The 18,960-nt window shown below is 43.1% G+C and overlaps 1 protein-coding gene across 1 annotated transcript in view; it reads right to left on the reverse strand.

The window, feature by feature from the left end:
• Nucleotides 1-18,960, reverse strand: part of pdlim5a (PDZ and LIM domain 5a) — a 146,010-nt gene that overhangs the window by 44,903 nt on the left and 82,147 nt on the right. The window contains exons 4-5 of the mRNA XM_056283887.1: nt 11,890-11,929; nt 11,028-11,461 (exon numbers count right to left, since the gene is read on the reverse strand). Coding sequence (XP_056139862.1) covers nt 11,028-11,461; nt 11,890-11,929 — 474 coding nt within the window. The remainder of the gene's footprint in view (nt 1-11,027; nt 11,462-11,889; nt 11,930-18,960) is intronic.

Below are 18,960 nucleotides of genomic sequence, written 5' to 3' on the forward strand. Positions count from 1 at the left end.
ACGTATGTGCTGCAACCCTATTGCACTCACATACTATCACATGAAATGTGGCAAACGGACTACAACACTTTATTTTTCTTCACCGCCCCCCCTGCCCTTTTCTCTGCAATTGTACCTGTCCAATTACCCCACCCTTCTGAGCCATCCCGGTCACTGCTCCACCCCCTCTGCTGAGCCGGGGAGGGCTGCAGACTACCACATGCCTCCTCAGATACATGTGGAGTCGCCAGCCGCTTCTTTTCACCCGACAGTGAGGAGTTTCACCAGGGGGACGTAGCACATGGGAGGATCATGCTATTCCCCCCAGTTTCCCCCTCCCTCACGAACAGGCGCCCCGACCGACCAGAGGAGGCGCTAGTGCAGCTACCAGGACACATACCCACATCTGGCTTCCCACCTGCAGACATGGCCAATGTGTCTGTACGGATGCCCAACTAAGCTGGAGGTAACATGGAGATTTGAACTGGCGATCCCCATGTTGGTAGGCAGCGGACTAGACCACCACACCACCCGGACGCAGGAGGGACCCATTTATTGCAATCCATCACTTATTACTATCTTGGACTTGTGAATATTCAAAATCCTTACTGATTTTTTTTCTTTTTTACTGTTCTTACACATTCTGTTAGCATCACCGTTGTTCCTGTTTACTCTCAATTTTCTTCCCTGATGTTAGTGTTTCTGCTAGTGTTATGAGCAAAAGGATGCACATTAATTATTAACAGTACACTCAGTTCAACGTGTCGTTTTGAAGGGAAGGTCATACCAGTTAGAGAGGGCTTTTGGGATTGTGCCACTGTGCATACGCTATGAAGATAGCTATTTATATCCAACCGGATATTACCAACAAGCAAACGCATGCAGACGTAGAGACACATGCTAGAAAAAAGAAACAAGGGCAAAGAAAAACAAGGAAAAGCACCCAAACATACATAATAACTGGACATGCTTCAGACACTAACTTTGTGACTGTAGGAGCTGCCTGTGTCTGGAAAAGTGGATGGAGGTTTGGAAGAGAAAAGGATAAAGAGAGAGAGAGAGAGAGAGAGAGAGAGAGAGAGAGAGAGAGAGAGAGAGAGAGAGAGAGAGAGAGAGAGAGAGAGAGAGAGAGAGCACTGACACATGTTTCAGGAAGCCAAAACGAAGAGTACAGTAACGGCATAACAAAGGACTGACAAATTGATAACAAAACCCCCCTCTGAAACAAGCATGCATTTAGCAGGAAGCTGCAAGGCCAGGCATGCTGGCAGAGTCGCCACAGCAAAATCAATAAAAACAGATGCTGAAAGAAACATGGGCTGACAGGGTGCCCCACATGAATATAACCATGAACTGGGATTCAGTGGAGCAACAAACATAAATCTATGTTGTATGCACTGACCTTTACTGTGGATGACAGAGAATCCTACTTTAAACATTTCTGCTGATTAATTTGACGATGTGTACACAGAGGTCAAAGGTGACGGTCAAGGACATAAAAATGGTGGATTTCTTTTTTGTTATCCAGCACAGGATTTACTTGCCATTTTTTCTTGCCATTGCTCTCGCCAGCTGAGTGTTGATGTGCGCGACACTGGACTTGTAAATGAGAATGATATCAACCCGGCTGTCTACCATATTTACTCATCTACCAGTTCTACACACTATACATGATATGACATGGGCAGCATGGTGGTGCAGTGGTTAGCACTGTCGCCTCACAGCAAAAAGGTCCTGGGTTCAAACCCAGGGATTGTCCAACCTTGGGGGTCATCCCAGGTCGTCCTCTGTGTGGAGTTTGTATGTTCTCCCCGTGTCTGCGGTGGGTTTTCTCCGGGTGCTCCAGTTTACCCCACCCATCAAAAAGACATGCATGTTAGGGTTAATACTCCTGTCTGTGCTCCTGACCGAGGCATGGCAAGACGAACTGGAGTTGGTACCCGAGTGCTGCCCGGCGGCTGCCCACTGCTCCTAGCTACACAGCTAGGATAGGTTAAATGCAGAGCGGAATTTCCCCACGGGGATCAATAAAGTATCTCAAAATAAAAAAAATAAAAAATGACACTCCTGGCTGATCAACCAATTTGAAGATAAGCCACATCTGCAGTAACTGTAGTGTTCAGTCACTATAAAATCAACAATACCAAATTAGAGAAATCACAAAGGAAATTTTGAGTAATGACCGCCAGCAATTAGCATTAAAACACTGAAATATTCAAGCTTGTTGCATGCTTCAAACAAAAAACTGCCTGGGATGTAAGACAGTTTTGATTAGTTTTGAAAAATATCTGTCCCCAGGTCAGATTGGAGAGCTCTATGTACAAGTATTTTTTGCAACTTTCCAAAGCTGGCATTAGAAAATGTACACCTGTTCTTAGCAGCAAGTGGCCAGGTGGCTTAGGTGTAGAAACTGACCAGCTTTCAAGTCATCTACAAATCCTACGACTACTTCCTCCGCTGTGTGGACTGCTGATCTCCCATCATGCAGAGCCATGAGGGAAAAAGTCTCAGGGCAGCAGATTAGGGAGACAGTGGGATGTCGATGATGTACAACTTCTCACCCCAGCTGTTAGTTTAGTTATTCTGGAAAAGGTATGAAATGACTTCCAACGTGTTTGTACAGACAGGCATATGAATTTCTTATTAACTTTTTTTTTTTGAGGAGTCTAAGCATACTTCAACACTTTACACTTCAACACAAAAGGTTATTCTTTGAACATTTATAGTGTGTATGTGTATGTGCGTGCGTGTGCACATGTGTGTGCGTGTGCACGTGTGTGTGTGTATGCACGTGTCTGGTATTATGTCAGAAGAACCTTCCATGCCAAAAAGACAGGATGTAAGATCATATTGTGCAGACCTCTGATATTTGCTGACATAGGAAGAGAGACTCGCCAGATTTGTCAGCCTGTATTAATAACCATTAAGAACAAGGATGAAATATGAAAAGAAAATAATAAAAACTAATGCCAAGAGGAGCATATGCCATCTGGTATCTTGAGTAAAATGAATCAAACATGGCCCGAGTATATTACATCATTTTGAGATTAGTACGTGTGTGAAGTATTGAATCCCTGGATTGGTGAAGCAGCGGGATGGTTTCACCATAGTCTGCGCAGGCATTTATGGTCTAGCAAAGAGATGGCACAATAAAGCAACCTTGTAAATCTAAATTGATCCAAAGCTTGGAAACCTTTGCTACAGAAACATACAGAGATCCACACAGCTCGAGTTACAGGTGCAGGCTATTTATACAGACAAGTCATGGCTTCAGTTATACCCAGTATCCCTTTTGGGAGAAGAGGGAGGGTTTGAGAGAGGGGAAGATAGCGCAGATGGAAAGAAGAGACATGATGGAAGGATAATGGAGGGTGTGATGGGGTGGGGTGGGGGGGCACTAGCATGAGAAAGTGTGAGAGAGATAGTAGAGGAAGGGAGGGTAGCAGATAAAAAATGTAAAGAGAGGGTTAATTCAGACAGAAACAGCAGGGTGGGACAGGGCTAAATAAAGCGAGACAGAGATAAGTTGTGTTGTATCTAGTGTCTACTAACATGGCTGACGTGAGCCACTGTTCCCATGCAGTTGGGCCCAGCACACAGCCCAGCTGAGAGCAAGTCCACTTAGAGATGATAAAAGATTCATAACAGGATGGAGGCAAAGACACAAGAGAGATACATTCACGACCAAAAGTGATGAAAGTGACCTCAAGTTAGATTTTTTTTTCCTTTTTGGGGGGGGGGGGGGTGGTGACCATTCTGAGGTGTTATCATATGTATCTCAAGAAAATAAGGGCTCATTAAAATATTCTGCCGCACAAGAGGGGAACCGCTGCACCATGAATATTGTACGATGTACCAATCATGGATTTCCTGCACCTCATTATAGATGTAATCCTACAGCTAGGACGTGATTATCCCATACAGCCCATTTTCCATCACACATACGTGTGTTCATATATGTATGTCATCATCATCGGATGCATGTTAACATCATTGTATGTTACACAAATGTGGCCCTAAGCGTTAAACAGCTGATTTAACGAATTTCATAGACTTTTTTTTTTGTTTGTATTTGTTTATTTTTTAAACTTCTGTATGAAATGAAGAAATTGGTCATTCGTTCTTTTGATGTTTACTTACTGGGTGCTAACTAGATGCCAGCTGTCAAGCTCAATGTTAAACAATAAACTGATTGAAAGAAAAGGCAACAACATTATCCATGACGGTTTCAAATACTTGGACATTTATCATGTTTATCAGTTTTCCAGGACTGGAAAACATAATTTTCATGTTGGATGAATTCTCAGTTTTCATATCTCAATACGAACCATTCAGTCTTACAGTCCCCCACCCGCATTTCTCCTTCATGGGTTTCCAAAAAAAAATCAGTTTATCTTGCTCTATTTCTTTCAAAGCGATGTCTCTTGCTCTGGCATGGTCTCTTTTCTCTCACTTGAATCACTTCACAAACAGCTGACAGTATTTCTGTTTGGCCGAAGAAATGCGATTTAACGCCAAGAGGATCTTTGCACCACTGTCCTATTACATGTTTCCAGAATGGGACTGGTACATTTCAGTGTGACCTACATTAAGTAATTCACACAAATAGATAAATTAAATGAAGCCTGGTTCTCTCTACTATAGCTGGACATCTTGCTACTGTGTCCCATGTGGTTATTTTCGCTTCATTTTCTAATGCTTTCTTCAGTATACAAACAACATGGGCATTTGGTTTTAATTCAATAAAATTTAACTCAATTATAAGCCAAAAAGCACTTTCCCCCCCGCAAGCAAACCAAACACTGCCAATTTTAGACTGCTGAGCTTAAACATGAACCACATGGACTAAGTCTGAATCATAGGGACAAGCCTTTAAATGTGTCTTGGCGAGAGAACGTCTTACCAATTAGTCAGTATGGCTATTACCTCTTGAATTCCATCTTTTAAAAACAAAAAAAAAAACAGTGATATTTACTTAAATTATGGCTTCACTGCACTGAGAGGGAACTCCACAATGGCTAACGCTTGGCCAGCTAATGCTCGTACTTCAACAGACGCTCCAGCACATTTGGATGGTTAACACTGGTGCAGTTGTGCAGGAACCTCTGTGACATATGGTCGAGTTACATGCGGCAATTTTTAGTCAACTTCTGATTCACACTGATAAATCTGTGTTGTAACAAAGGGCAGGGATTTTTTTCTTCTGGAAGTTATATTTTTATCTCCCTCTCAGCCTTTTGCAGGTGGTGTGTGTCTTCCTCAAGCTCGTGTCCTCTACCAGAGGCCTGGGAGTTTGAGGGTTCTGTGCAATATCTTAGCTGTCCCTAGTGTTAAAGTGTGTTGTTACCTTCTACTAATGAGACGTTACAACTCGTTTCAACCCCACGGGGCTATAAACTTTAATAATAACTTCGGCACGTAAGGTTATGCATCATGCTCGGTCCGTTATTCCAGGTGCAACAACCTAAACGACCCCTGTGTAAACAAGGAACTAAACAATGGTTCCTAACAATAGTTCATATTGTTACATCCTTTCTCTTTTCAGTTTCTTCTTTTTTTTTAGAACCTTTAATACATTTGCACAACATTTGTGATTCACTTTTTTTTCTTTTTCATTCATGCCCCCCCCAAAGTCCATTAGTGCTACAGATCCATTCATCTATGTGAGGTCACAAAGTCTTTGTATCGCTGCGGCTGCACAACAGAGCGGCCTGATCTGGTGGTAACAGGGTTGGCCCTGTCACCAGTGTCCTTGGTTTTGTTTCCTGCTAAGACACTGCGAGAAGGAACACTCTCTGAATGTCCGGGTTCAACACTCTCTGGCTGACTGGGGCTGCTGATCTCCATGTCCATAGTGTCAGTGAAGATTGCCCCTGGTGCATGCCTGAGGTGTCTGCGATTTCTCCTGATGACACCACCCATGTGCAGCTGGACCTCATAGGATCTCCTATCGACCGGCCTCAGCACCTTGCCCACTCTCCAGCCAGTGTGGGGTGCGAGAGGCTGAACTCTCACACATTCAACTGGGGCAAGCGTGTCCAAGTCTTTAGCCGACCTGTCGTAGTATGCCCTCTGCCGTTGTTGGTTATTTTGTAAATCCTGTTTCACCTGCACAACTTTCGGCTGTAACAGGCTTGCCTGGGTTGGCAGTAGTGTTTTGGTACGGCGACTGAGCAGCCGCTGTGCTGGTGTGGTATCAGTACCCCTCTGATGGTGTGTTGCGGTGGTCCAGAAGGGCGAGATAAGGACCCCGTCCAGCAGCCTTGGCTTTGAGCAAGAGTCTTTTTGCTGTCTTAACAGCTGACTCAGCTTTGCCGTTGCTTTGCGGGTAACCTGGTGATGAGGTTTTATGTTGAAATCCCCACAGTCGACTGAACTTCTGGAATTCTTGTGACGAATACTGTGGGCCATTGTCCGAGATTACAATATCTGGGATACCTTGGCGGGCAAAATGAGCTTTCAGCTTCCGTATCACTGTGGTTGACTTGGTATCTGCCAGGTAATCTATTTCCCAAAAATTTGAGAAAAAATCAACAATTATGAGGTAGTCTTTGTTTTCAAACATGAACAGATCCGTGCCCACCTTTGCCCACGGCCTGCTTGGCACATCATGTGACATTAGTGTTTCTTTTTGTTGTTTAATGTCCATTGATCTGCAGATGTCACACTTTGCTATATATGATTTTATTTGGTCGTTCATGCCCTGCCAATAGACACACTCCCTAGCCCTCCGTAGGCATCCTTCCACACCCAGATGTGATGCGTGTAGGCGGCAAGTGATGTCTTTCCTCAATGCATCAGGGATGACAGCGCGCTCACTCCTGAACACTATTCCATCTTGGTGGCTTAACTCCTCTTGGAATGAGAAGTAGGGCTTGATTTCCCTTGGTGTTTTTGACTTATCGTCAGGCCATCCTTGCTGCATCATTTTGATGAGAAGCTGCAGTGTTTCATCCTCTTTTGTGGCAGATCGTATATCATGTAGCCTGTCTGCTGCGATAGGTAAGTGATGTGCCATGTTGACAGTCTCTAGTTCTGCATCCGGTGCACTCTCAGGAAGATAAGCTCTGCTCAGAGTGTCTGCTAGCAGCATGTCTCTACCTGGCACATATACTACATCTAGATCATACTTTTGTATGCGCAGCATCATTCCCTGTAGCCTTTTGGGTGCACTTAGTAGAGGTTTTCTCACTATTGTTTCCAACGGCTTGTGATCACTTTGCACCGTCACTTTTCAGCCGTATGTGTACTGGTGAAATCTTTCCATGCTAAAAACCATTGCTAAGAACTCCTTTTCTATTTGTGCATACCCACGCTCTGTTTGAGTGAGTGCTCTGCTTGCAAATGCTATTGGCTTACCCATCTGCATGAGCGCTGTGCCTAAACCTGTGTCTGAAGCGTCACACTGCACTGTGAGTTCCTCATCTGGGTTGTAATATTTCAGTACTGGGACCTTTGCTATAGTCTCTTTCAATTTGAGGAAAGCCTCCTCGTGCTGTGCTGTCCAGTTCCACTCCCTGTTTTTGTGTGTCAAATCTCTCAACACTATGCACTGGTCTGAGAGGTGGGGACAAAACTTGGCTAGATAATTTACCATACCTAGCAGCCTTTGCACTCCTTTCACATCAGTCGGTGCCGGCATCTTCTCAACGGCAAGCACTTTCTCTTGATCCGCCCTGAGTCCATCAGCCGTCAGGCGGTGTCCAATGTATGTGGTCTCCTTTTGTCTCAGCTTGAATTTGTCTTTGTTCAGCTTGATGTTCTTTTGTCTGCATCTTTCAAGAAACAGTCTCAGTGTTCCATCATGGTCACGCTCAGCTTCCTCCTGTGTTTCCCCTTGGCCTGTGATCAGTACATCGTCAGCTATAATGTACAAGCCCGGTACACCGTCCAGCGCTTGTGTGACCTTTCTCTGAAAGATTTCTGGGGCCGGACTTATCCCCACTGGCATCCTCAGCCACCTGTAACGTCCGAATGGAGTGGCAAATGTTGTTAAATAGCTGGACTCCTCCTCCAGCTGCACATGCCAGAATCCACTCTTGACATCACACACTGTGAACACTTTTGCTTTTGACAAGGCCGGTAAAATGTCCTCAATGGTTGGCAGTGGGAAGTGACTGCGCTTTAGAGCTTTGTTCAAAGGCTTGGGATCGATACACACTCTTGATTTCCCACTTGGTTTCTGTACCACCACCATTGCACTGATCCAATCTGTACTGCATTCCACAGGTGTTATGATCCCTCTTTGCTGTAGATCCTGTAGCTCGTCCTTCAGTGGTTTCATCATGGCGACTGGGACCCGCCTCTTTGGCAGCTGTACTGGTTTCACTGTGCTGTCCACCTCTATTTTGTATTTTCCCTCGAGGCAGCCATCGCCAATGAACACATCAGCATACTCATCTTTAATTTGTCCCATTATCCACTGTCCTGTTGTTGTTTCTGTTGTGACAATACTGTCTATTGTCATGATGTTTTCATATTGCACTTTTATCCATTTCATGGCCTCACTGGCTCTCCTACCCAGCAGAGGCACTGTACCAGCTGCATTCACCACCTGGAACTCTAAGCGATATAGCTTGTTGTTTCTCGGGTTTCTTATTTTCACTTTACATTTTCCCAGTGGTTTTAATTTGGTTTTATTGTACATTACTAGTACACTCTTCGTGTGTTCTAATTTGGCATCTGGATTCAGCAGGTTAATTGGGATGATATTGCAACTGGCACCACAGTCTATTTGGAATTTGATCATGTCCTTGCCTAGAAGCATGCCAGCATAGAGAAGCTGAGTTTTCTTCATTTTCTCAGTTTCTTTTACACAGGTGATAATATCTTCATATTCATCACTCTCAGATTCAGTTGTTATTTTACTCACATATTTCTTTTTCCTTAGTTCCGGTTTTACTCTGCATTTTGCTGCAAAGTGGTTCTCTCTTCCACACTTTGTGCACTTCTTCCCAAACGCTGGGCACTTTTGTTTACTTTTCTCATGCGTTTTTCCACAATATCTGCACTCCACAGTGTTGCTCGTCTGTTTCCGATACTGTGCTCCTTGCACTGCATGTACCTCTTCCACCATCGATCCCGAGATGGTTTTCACATTGTCCTTTGAGAGCTCAGCGGCTCTGCACAGCTGCAAACATGTGTCCAGTGTCAAGTTTTTCTCTCGGAGCAGTCTTTCTCTTACGATTGTGTTGTTACCTCCACACACAATCCGATCCCGAATGAGCGAGTCTCTCACTGTCCCAAAGTTGCATGTTCTTGCCAACACTCTCAGTTCCATGACATAATGGTCTATATTTTCACTGGTGCCCTGGTTTTTTGTAAAAAAACGATAACGTTCCACAGTCTCGTTAACGCTGGGGTCGCAGTGATCATCAAACTTCTCGATAACGTCATCTAACGTCCATGCATCCTTCGGTGTGTCGCCCAGTAACGTGTCCATAAGTTCCCTGCCGCTCTCCCCGACAAGATAGCTGAACAGTTTCACCTTCTGTTTGTCATCGGCGTCAGCCATGGCTAAATCCACATACAGAGCAAACTCGTCCCTCCAGGTCTTCCATGTCCTCGAAAGGTTGCTTGAGTCCAGACATAACGTTTGCGGTGGTTTAAGCCCATCCATGTCACACGGCAGTCTCACGCTAGCAGCTAATGCTAACATATACTGAACGTTGCTTAGGAACACTAACCGCTCTCCCGCTCCTAGAAACTTTTCCGCACCAAACTTCAAACCGAGTCGTCCGCCGCTGCCATCATGTTAAAGTGTGTTGTTACCTTCTACTAATGAGACGTTACAACTCGTTTCAACCCCACGGGGCTATAAACTTTAATAATAACTTCGGCACGTAAGGTTATGCATCATGCTCGGTCCGTTATTCCAGGTGCAACAACCTAAACGACCCCTGTGTAAACAAGGAACTAAACAATGGTTCCTAACAATAGTTCCTATTGTTACACCTAGGACTGCACTTTTCTGGACAGAGACCTCAGATGTTGTGCCTGGAATCTGCTGGAGCCACTCTCCCACTTTGGGGGTCACAGCCCCTAGTGCTCCTATTACCACTGGGACTACTGTGGATTTCACCTTCCACATCCAATCTTCCTTCAGCCCTTGGTATTTCTCTAGCTTGTCATGCTCTTTCTTCCTAATGTTGCTGTCGCTCAGGATTGCTACATTGATCATCATCATCGAGATATATACATATATACAGTAATCAGGTTTAACTTTTCATGTCTAATTAACTTGAACACAGCACAATAAAACATTCAGCAACAAATTTTATCTATAACTGACTAATGTGTTTTTTATACCTTTATCCATAACTGTTCCCAGTTGTCTTAAGAACTGTGAGGGAGCGGTCTATTCTTCATTAATATCCACGCGCTGACTTTTGAGTGACAAGTACAAGCAAGGGTTGATTGCGAGGGTGGGCAGTGTTTCATAATTTGATCATTCGAACTGATAAGCTGTATGTAAATGAGTGTGTCTGATGACATCATGAGCGTCAGGGGAAAAAAATGGACTAGGGGGACACTGAAAAAAAGGTGCAACGCCTGTCTCTTTTTAAGGAAAACTGTAGAATGCGGTGTTTATTTCAATGCAATTGGCAGAACGAGCAATCGTTTCACACTATATGGAGCCATTTGATTCACTGTTGATACCAAAAATATCGCTTAATGCAGCTTTACATTGTTTTTCAGTTGAAAGAGGTGGTACAAAATGTATGACAATTAAAGTAATTGGTGATGTTTGAAAATATTAGTGTTACAATTTTGGTCCGACTTAAACTTTTTTTGCACATTACTAAAGCAATGTGAGAGTATTTGTGGTAAATGTTGTAGCCTAAGATGAAATACTTTAAAACAAAATAGTAATATCCACAAGACTAGATAGAAGAAGTGAGCTGATTTTAAGATTATGTCTGTTTTCTTGGCACATAGATGTGTATTTCTCTAGATTAGAACCAAGACTGGGAGAGTTGGACATAGCATAAAAATAGTATAGTATAAAATACCAAGAAATGATTCAACTGATTGGCTGATCAACTCACCCATTGAACTGCACGGGTAAGGCTCCACCCTGACTCTCCAACAGGCCCCGCCTCTGTCCCATGGCAACCTCACATGCATTCTCATTGGAGTAGAGGTTGATTGGTGTGTTATAGACTGATGGCTGGGGTGGGACAAGGCCGGGGGGGGAGGAGGAACAGGAGGAGGAGGAGGAAGGATAAGAGATGGGAGGAGGGGGAGGGGGAGGGGTGGTACGGGTGATGGAGGCAGGAGTGAAAGCAGATGAAGGAGAGGGGATGGAAGCAGTAAAGTGGGATCGTGAGGGGGGATAGTCCCCCTCCAATCCACAGCCGCCATAAGGTGTGGGAGGTTTGTTGTAGGGGACAGTGGCGGGGTTAGAGGGGTGAAGATGGGAATGAGCTGGAGGTGGGGGATGGGTGAGCGCCACTGGCTTTATGATGTCTGATGTTTTGTCCTATGGTTGTGAGGAAAGAGCATGCAAGACACACACAAAAACACATCACAACACACAATGCATTCTAGACTGATGCCTCAAAGGTTACTGTTTAAGATGTAAAATAATGTTCTTATCTATTAACAGACTTTAATCAAATTTTATTAGATAGAATGGCCGAAGATTTTGAGTAAACTATGACAAAGTAAACTCAGTATATTTCCAAGGAAGCATCAGCATTTCGAACCTATCTGTCCTGAATTAGGATGGTGGTTGTCATGCAACACAGGTGTGTGTGCCTGGCTTTGTTTCAGAGGGGCACAGACTACAAATAATCTCCAAACCAAATCAGCCAAAGTACTTCATCATACAGATAGCTGATAAGTCAATGATTTTTGTGCAATAAAGCATGTTAACCAATATGTTAGCTCATTGTCACAACACTGTACCTTGGGTGCTACTGGAGGAGGCTTGGAAACACTGGAGGCTCTGTGGAGAGAGAGAGGGGGAGAGAGATAGATAGATAGAGAGAGAGAGAGAGAGAGAGAGAGAGAGAGAGAGAGAGAGAGAGAGAGAGAGAGAGAGAGAGAGAGAAATAATTTTCATTATTTCACTTGGTAAATGTTCGTTTTTGATATCTGTTGCATTAAATTGTTGCTATTTCAGTTTTAAGGGCCTATTCAGTCACATGATGTGGGTAGAAAATGGCTCAGCAACTTAAATAGCACTATTTTTGTTCACATACATGCTCGTCCATGGCGACAATCTTCTCTGCTAAGGTCATACTGCACATCTTTCAGACCTTTCCGAGGTTGAAAAATGAGCAATGGCTATTTGAATTATGAGGAGAAAGAATAAGGTGAGCTCTGAACACTGATACCAAAGCCAAGTAGAGAGGCTGCTGTCATCTCTGACTGCATCCATATGACAGCATCTACAGAGCCTGAGCACGTCCCCACGTCCGACTGTGAAATCTGAGTTGCTGCAATTCAAAAATGTGTGTGTGTGTGTGTGTGTGTGTGTGTGTGTGTGTGTGTGTGTGTGTGAAGCCAGCTGTTTTTAGTCTAATAAACCCTGTATCAATCTGATACCCGTAGCCTTTTTGATATCATGTTGAGCCATCGGCTTCACTAAAGGTTATGAGAGTAACATGCCTGTAAATAACCACACACTGTTTAATCTCCTTAAGAGTTCTGCGTTTAAGTTTATTATCAATTTCATGTAATGAATGTCATTATTCATCATTTATGTATACTGATAAATGTTGTTCTGAGTTAACTCTGGTTGAAGATGATACAGTATATGCGGGGTTGTATTCGTTATGTATTTCTGTAAATTTGGCAGGCTAATAAAGGTGGTTTACTTCTTTCTTTTTTTTTAATTTCACCAATGACATTTAAATGATGGAATAATGAATATGAAAACGTTTCATTTGGTGGAACAGACAGTCCATGGCACAAGTAGTTGTTTAGCGAATCAAAACTAAATGAAACCTGATATTGAGTTAAACCTACATGGGTTACCCTAAACCAAAGGTTACGTAAATAAAATAAACTGTGTAGTAACTGGAGATGCATGAATGTCAACAGCAACACATTCCTTTCAGATCAACCCTTCTAGAGCTTCCTGGAACCCATCAACATTCCAGAAACTTCCTCATGGGGTTCGTGGCCTTGCCTCTGTAAATTTGAACCGACAACCTTATAGTTTCTAAAGTTGCATCTGTCTATTGATACACTTGCCCAAATGACTAACCCCCCCCCCCCGCTCTTTCCACCGGCTAGCTTTAGTCTGCCATGTCTGTCCTGATACTATCCCCATGTTCCATCATCATGACATCAGAAGATCACTCCTACATACCTATAGTACTTAAGAGTATATTGAGTAGCAACCACATAACAACAGGGGTCAAGTAGATCCCATAAGAGACATCACTTTGTTTGTGTGCATCCTAAATAACCAACCAAGAGGGTTAAACTGAGGCAGAGAACAAAGTTGGGAGGGGGACAAATGGACTTTATTTTTTAAAGTACACAAAAAGAACTGCAGAAAGATGGATGCATTCTGCATGGCACTTGAGACAGTGGTGTTGCAGAGCATAAGCACACCTAAACACAGTTCACCCTCCGTTTTTGGTAGACTATATTTTACCGACCTAACATAAATTTTGATTACAAAAATTCATAATATACACAAGTAAATAGTATCAAAATGATGTAAGTTATATATAATAATGTATTTTAATGGGAAAATACATAAATCAAAGCTTTTCTGAAAATATTGCCCACATTGGTAGTTGGTTGCCTAATGATGACCACTGACTATCATACTTTACCTATCTTTTCATCTATTACGCCATCACTGGAGTCTGACCTTGAAGGCACTGTGCATACTCACTGAACAGAGAGCAGTAATTGTTTGTTTTGTTTAGTACAAGGCTCTGTCCCTAAATCTCTGTTGTGTGTTTCATGGGTTATGATGTAAAAGGTTTCTCCTGGATCGCCACCTTGTCGTCAAGACAAGTCAATTTTATTTGTATAGCCTAATATCACAATCCAAAGGAGTTGAATCAAGGGCAACTGGACTTGGTATATATCCGTGAAGACGTTTCGCCTCTCATCCAAGAGGCTTCCTCAGTTCGTGCCTTTCTGACTAGACCAAGCTAGTCCAGTTGCACTTGATTCAACTCCTTTTGATAACCATGACCTGGATGAATGAGAACATTCACAGACCTAATATCACAAATTACAAATTTGCCTCAAGGGGCTTTACAGCAACACAACATCCTGTCCTTACACCCTCGCATCGGATAAGGAACAACTCCCTAAAAAAAAAAAACCTTTGACAGGGAGAAAAAATAGGAAGAAACCTCAGGGAGAGCAACAGAGGAGGGAGCTCTCTCCTAAGACGGACAACGTGCAATGGATGTTGTGTGTACACAATTTACAGAATACGACATTGAAAGAGGATAACAGAATTATAATGGAATTATAAAATATATGAAGAATATGATGAGGGGGATGCCAAGCAGTGTCAGGATGCCACCAGAACAGCCTAGGACCCGAGCCATGCGACCACCATCACCATGTATATATATATTAAAAAAAATAGAAAATTAGTCATTTAGTCAATTTTGCCATGGCAGAGAAGCTTGCATGTACTAATGATCGCAAGAGCTATGCCGTCAAGAGCTTGGCTCCTGGTAGGGTCACCTAAGGCAGATAGGTCAAGGGGGAGGTAACAGATGAAGCACGATCCAACAAAGATCTCAATGGCAGAACTGGTGGAAGATATCTCCAGGTCACAATGGCAGTGAAGGCAGATGGAGGCTGCAACAGAGGGTGGTCCCCAATCGTCTTGGTTCTCCATGCCATTGGACTCTGGCACCCCCTGCCCAGGACCATGTAGGAGTTGCACGTGCATCAGCCACTCCATGTAAAAAGCTGTCACACTGTTTTTGTTAAGGGTCTAATGTTGAGCTTGAGCTCTATAGAACCAGGCTACATACAGTATGTAGGCCTGCATCATGCCATTATTTATTTTAATTTAACACCTGTCAAAAACCTATGTGTGCAATTGCCTGGTTTGAATGAATACTGTTTTGTTAAATTTGACTTGATTGTGATTTCCCCCTTTTTGCATGCAAGTTTAAAAATTGTTCCAATAGAAACCATTAATGATTATAAACAATAACTTTTTAATGCAGACAGACATGCTGCAGGGACTACTAGAATCATCATGCTGGTGTGACTGTATGCATCCAGCATTTATGAAGTGCTTTAGCGGAGATTGCATAATATCAACATTTATCGTGTATCGCAATATAGCATAAAAACATCACAATATTATCGATAGGCCATATCACCCAGCCAACTGGCCATATCCAGCTCCAGTTGGAGTGACCAGCATGACATAGCTGGAGGTCTACACCTTACACACCACCTTGAATGTGCTTCAGAGGCTTAAAACAACTCCTCTCACATGGATGTGTTTTTTTTGTACTGTTTCAACATAATATATAATAGTACATCTTCTCTGGTATACTGTCAGTGCAAAAAAACACTTCACTTCGAACGTCTTATTTCTCATTCACGGAGAGTAAAAAAAACAAAACATTGCTTCTACTGTCTTTAGTGAAGAAATGCCCACCAGCAGTTAGGCCATACCTCACATTGGTCTTTAATCCACAGTTAAATAGAATAGCAGGTCCCAGCTTCACTTCTGTTCATGCGGTAGGTTTTCAGTAAACCGTTGTGATGGGATTTAGTTTGGTGTTGCATGTGACATGAGTTTGTTTCATCAAACATTTTAGGACTATGATGCATCCAGCCCTGTGTACCTATTCTTCTCAGTTTCTTGTTATTTGGCATTTTCTTGGTATATATGGATAAGTCTCCTATATATTTTCTAGATTCACATTTTTTTCATGGTTACAATATAATACGGCTCTCTTCTAATAGTGGCCAATGTTTTTCCATTAACATTTCAATTTAATTCCCGTGCATGTTTAATAATCTGCAAAGTATTGTGTCCATGTTTCTATGGTAGTTCACCTTTTATATTGTCTTAAGTGTCAATTTGTGATAGCGAACTACATTCCTTGTATCTTGTCTCCAGTGTTATCATAGTTGTTCCTCATCAATATTCTGTTTTGAAAATATGGTCCCCCCCCCTCCATTAAATGCTGCCCATGTATCATCATGTGCTCTTTACCACATCTTCCTATGTTTATACTCTGACTGATACGTCATAGGAAAGTGGATGCTGTTCAGCTCCTCTTCCATCACCCCCCTGCTCTTACAGCCATTCCCCGCTCTCTGTTTGGCATTAGTGTTTAATCTCCCTGTTCTATTCCTGGTCTGGTGCAATATTGAGAGATGTTTCCAGCACTGTGCCCTGACATGCTATTAGCTATCTGAGAGACCCCACCACACTAAATCAAAAAGGGATATTGGTGATTTCACTATGTATGGTACGTGTGCGTGTGCGTGTGCATGTGTGTATGTGTGCGTGAGGGGTTGCACCTGTGTACGTGTGTGGGTGTTTAAATAAATAGGGGTCTGATATAGGCTGACATAGGGGTTACCATGAAACCAGGGGGATAAGTAAGAGGGAAGATGGCATCTACTATTTGCCAGGGATAGAAACAGAGACAGAAGGCTTAACAGTGTAGTTTTTTCCCAGCATACTGACTGGAAAGTACATAATATAGGTACATACAAGCCCTCACAAAAAATATAAAAACATTGTGTGTGTGTGTGTGTGTGTGTATATATATATACACACACACAGGTTATCTTGACGTTATCTTGTCATATTTTAAATGTAGGCTTATTTTAAATGTATGCTTTTTCAGCAGTGCCCTGGCCCTTTAAATCCTTGCTTTTTCAAAACAAGCCTCAACCCCTACCCCATTGGTTGTAATGTTTTCTATCCCACCATAGGTTGCTGTGCATCGTAACTACCTACCCCATTGGTTATAATATTTCAAATGTTTTCTATCCTCTCACTGGTGGCTGTCCACCATAATTAGGGGCGTGATGTGGAGCAACGTAACATTTATTGACTGTGTGTTCTTTGTTGTTTAATCACACTGGCAGTTGATGAGTGTGTGACGCATGAAACAAGCTTGTATTGAAATGCATTAAACGTTTTTTTTCCTACATCTATGAGTCAAGTAAATTCTTTATTAGACAGTACAACCCTGTTCCATGCCATAAGCAATCATCAGCTGTCTATATATCGAATAACTAGACACGTTAGCCCTTGGCTAACGGGTCGGACCCTTTAGTCGACTGGTTAATGTTGTTGCCCGCGGTGCGGGAGATACGGGTCCGCGTCCCGGCTGTGGCGGTTCCTGGGCTGCCCCCCTAATTCACTGCAATATATATACACACACACGGGACATACCCGGCAGTGTCTGGACTGCATCCAGTCCGAACAAGTCACGTGAAAAAGTCACAACAGCGCTCCCAACAAGTCACGTGATACTGTCCGAACAAGCGGCCATTTTTACGCGATATAAACAACGTCATGTCTGCGAAAAAGCCCGGGAAAAAGAGAAATTGAAATTGCTTTAAATTTATTTCTGGCCGGCGTTCTAATCGGCTGTTCGGTAGCGTTCGGTATGGGTTAGAATTTTCAGTGGCAGCTTTGCTAGGGCTGAGTGCTGCCGGAAATTTTTTTAAATTTGTTTAAATTTATGTCCGGCCGGCGTTCTAATCGGCTGTTCGGTATGGGTTAGAATTTTCAGCGGCACTTTGCTAACTGGTGACGACTAGTGCTAGGGACTGGTTTTCTAACTGGCAAGGAGTTGTTTTATATACTGGCACCAAGTTTGTAAGGAAGATTTTCCTTCTATGCCAAAAAAAACCCTCTCAGGCCTGTACCTTGACGTTGGTGAGGGGGCTTTTCACTAAACCAGGCCTTGTAAGCTTTAGCCTATTGTGACTGTCTGAATGTGCTCGTATGCACAACAAACAACAAGAACGATTCCATTCAGAGGCTTCCCTGCAGAGGTTCATAAACAGATGAAGTCCAGTCCAGACTACCCAGACAAAACGTGCAGCTAAGAAGATGACTGAAAAGGATACTTGCTCTTGGCTGTTCCACCCAGCCAATTTCATCATACATGTTCTATTTTTGTGTTGGCTATTGTAGTAGACCAACAGCGCTACCTAGTGGTGGTTAAGCTAGGCTCTCATATACCCCGGATGTTGACTGCTGCGACAGTCGGAGAGCTACAATAAAGAGGACAAGACGTTGGGAATTGGTCTTCGGCTCAAATCACTGTTATGGATATATTAGCAGTATAAGATACATCCAGACAATATAGTGAATATATTACAGTGGCGACGACGGATGGGATACCTTTCATGTGAGAAGGTAATCCCGGTAGTTAATAAAAGCGGACGAAGCAACGTGACGCTACAAGCTAGCTTCCAGCCAGCTAGCAAGAAAAGACTAGCTAGCCAAGCCAAGCACAAGCATGGCGCATTTCATCGGCAATATTGCTGAATACAAGGAAGGTAAAGAGGACTTCGAGTCGTACCTTGAAAGATTGGAGCAATGGATGATCGTTAATGAAGTGGAGGACGGTAAGAAGGCCAATGTTTTCCTGTCTGTGATAGGCGCAGAAGCCTATGGCCTACTAAAGAACCTCTGCATACCAGAAAAACCGAGTAGCCACACGTATGCAGTACTGAGCGGGAAACTAGCATCTCATTATAAACCCAAGCCACTAATCATAGCTGAACGTTTTAGATTTCAGAAAAGAAACCAACTAGAAAATGAGTCAGTGTCTGATTATGTGGTTGCTTTAAAGCACTTGTCCACACATTGTGAATTCGGTCAGCATTTAAATGAAGCACTGAGAGACCGATTTGTTAGTGGTTTAAAGGTGGAGGCTATTCAGAGAAAGTTGCTCGCAGAACACAATCTGACTTTTGCAAAAGCATGTGAGCTGGCCTTATCTATGGAAATGGCGTCAAAGAATACGCTGGAGTTTGCCAGCAAACCAA

The sequence above is a fragment of the Lampris incognitus genome, chromosome 1 (assembly GCF_029633865.1).
Source record: "Lampris incognitus isolate fLamInc1 chromosome 1, fLamInc1.hap2, whole genome shotgun sequence".
Classification (NCBI taxonomy): Eukaryota; Metazoa; Chordata; class Actinopteri; order Lampriformes; family Lampridae; genus Lampris; species Lampris incognitus.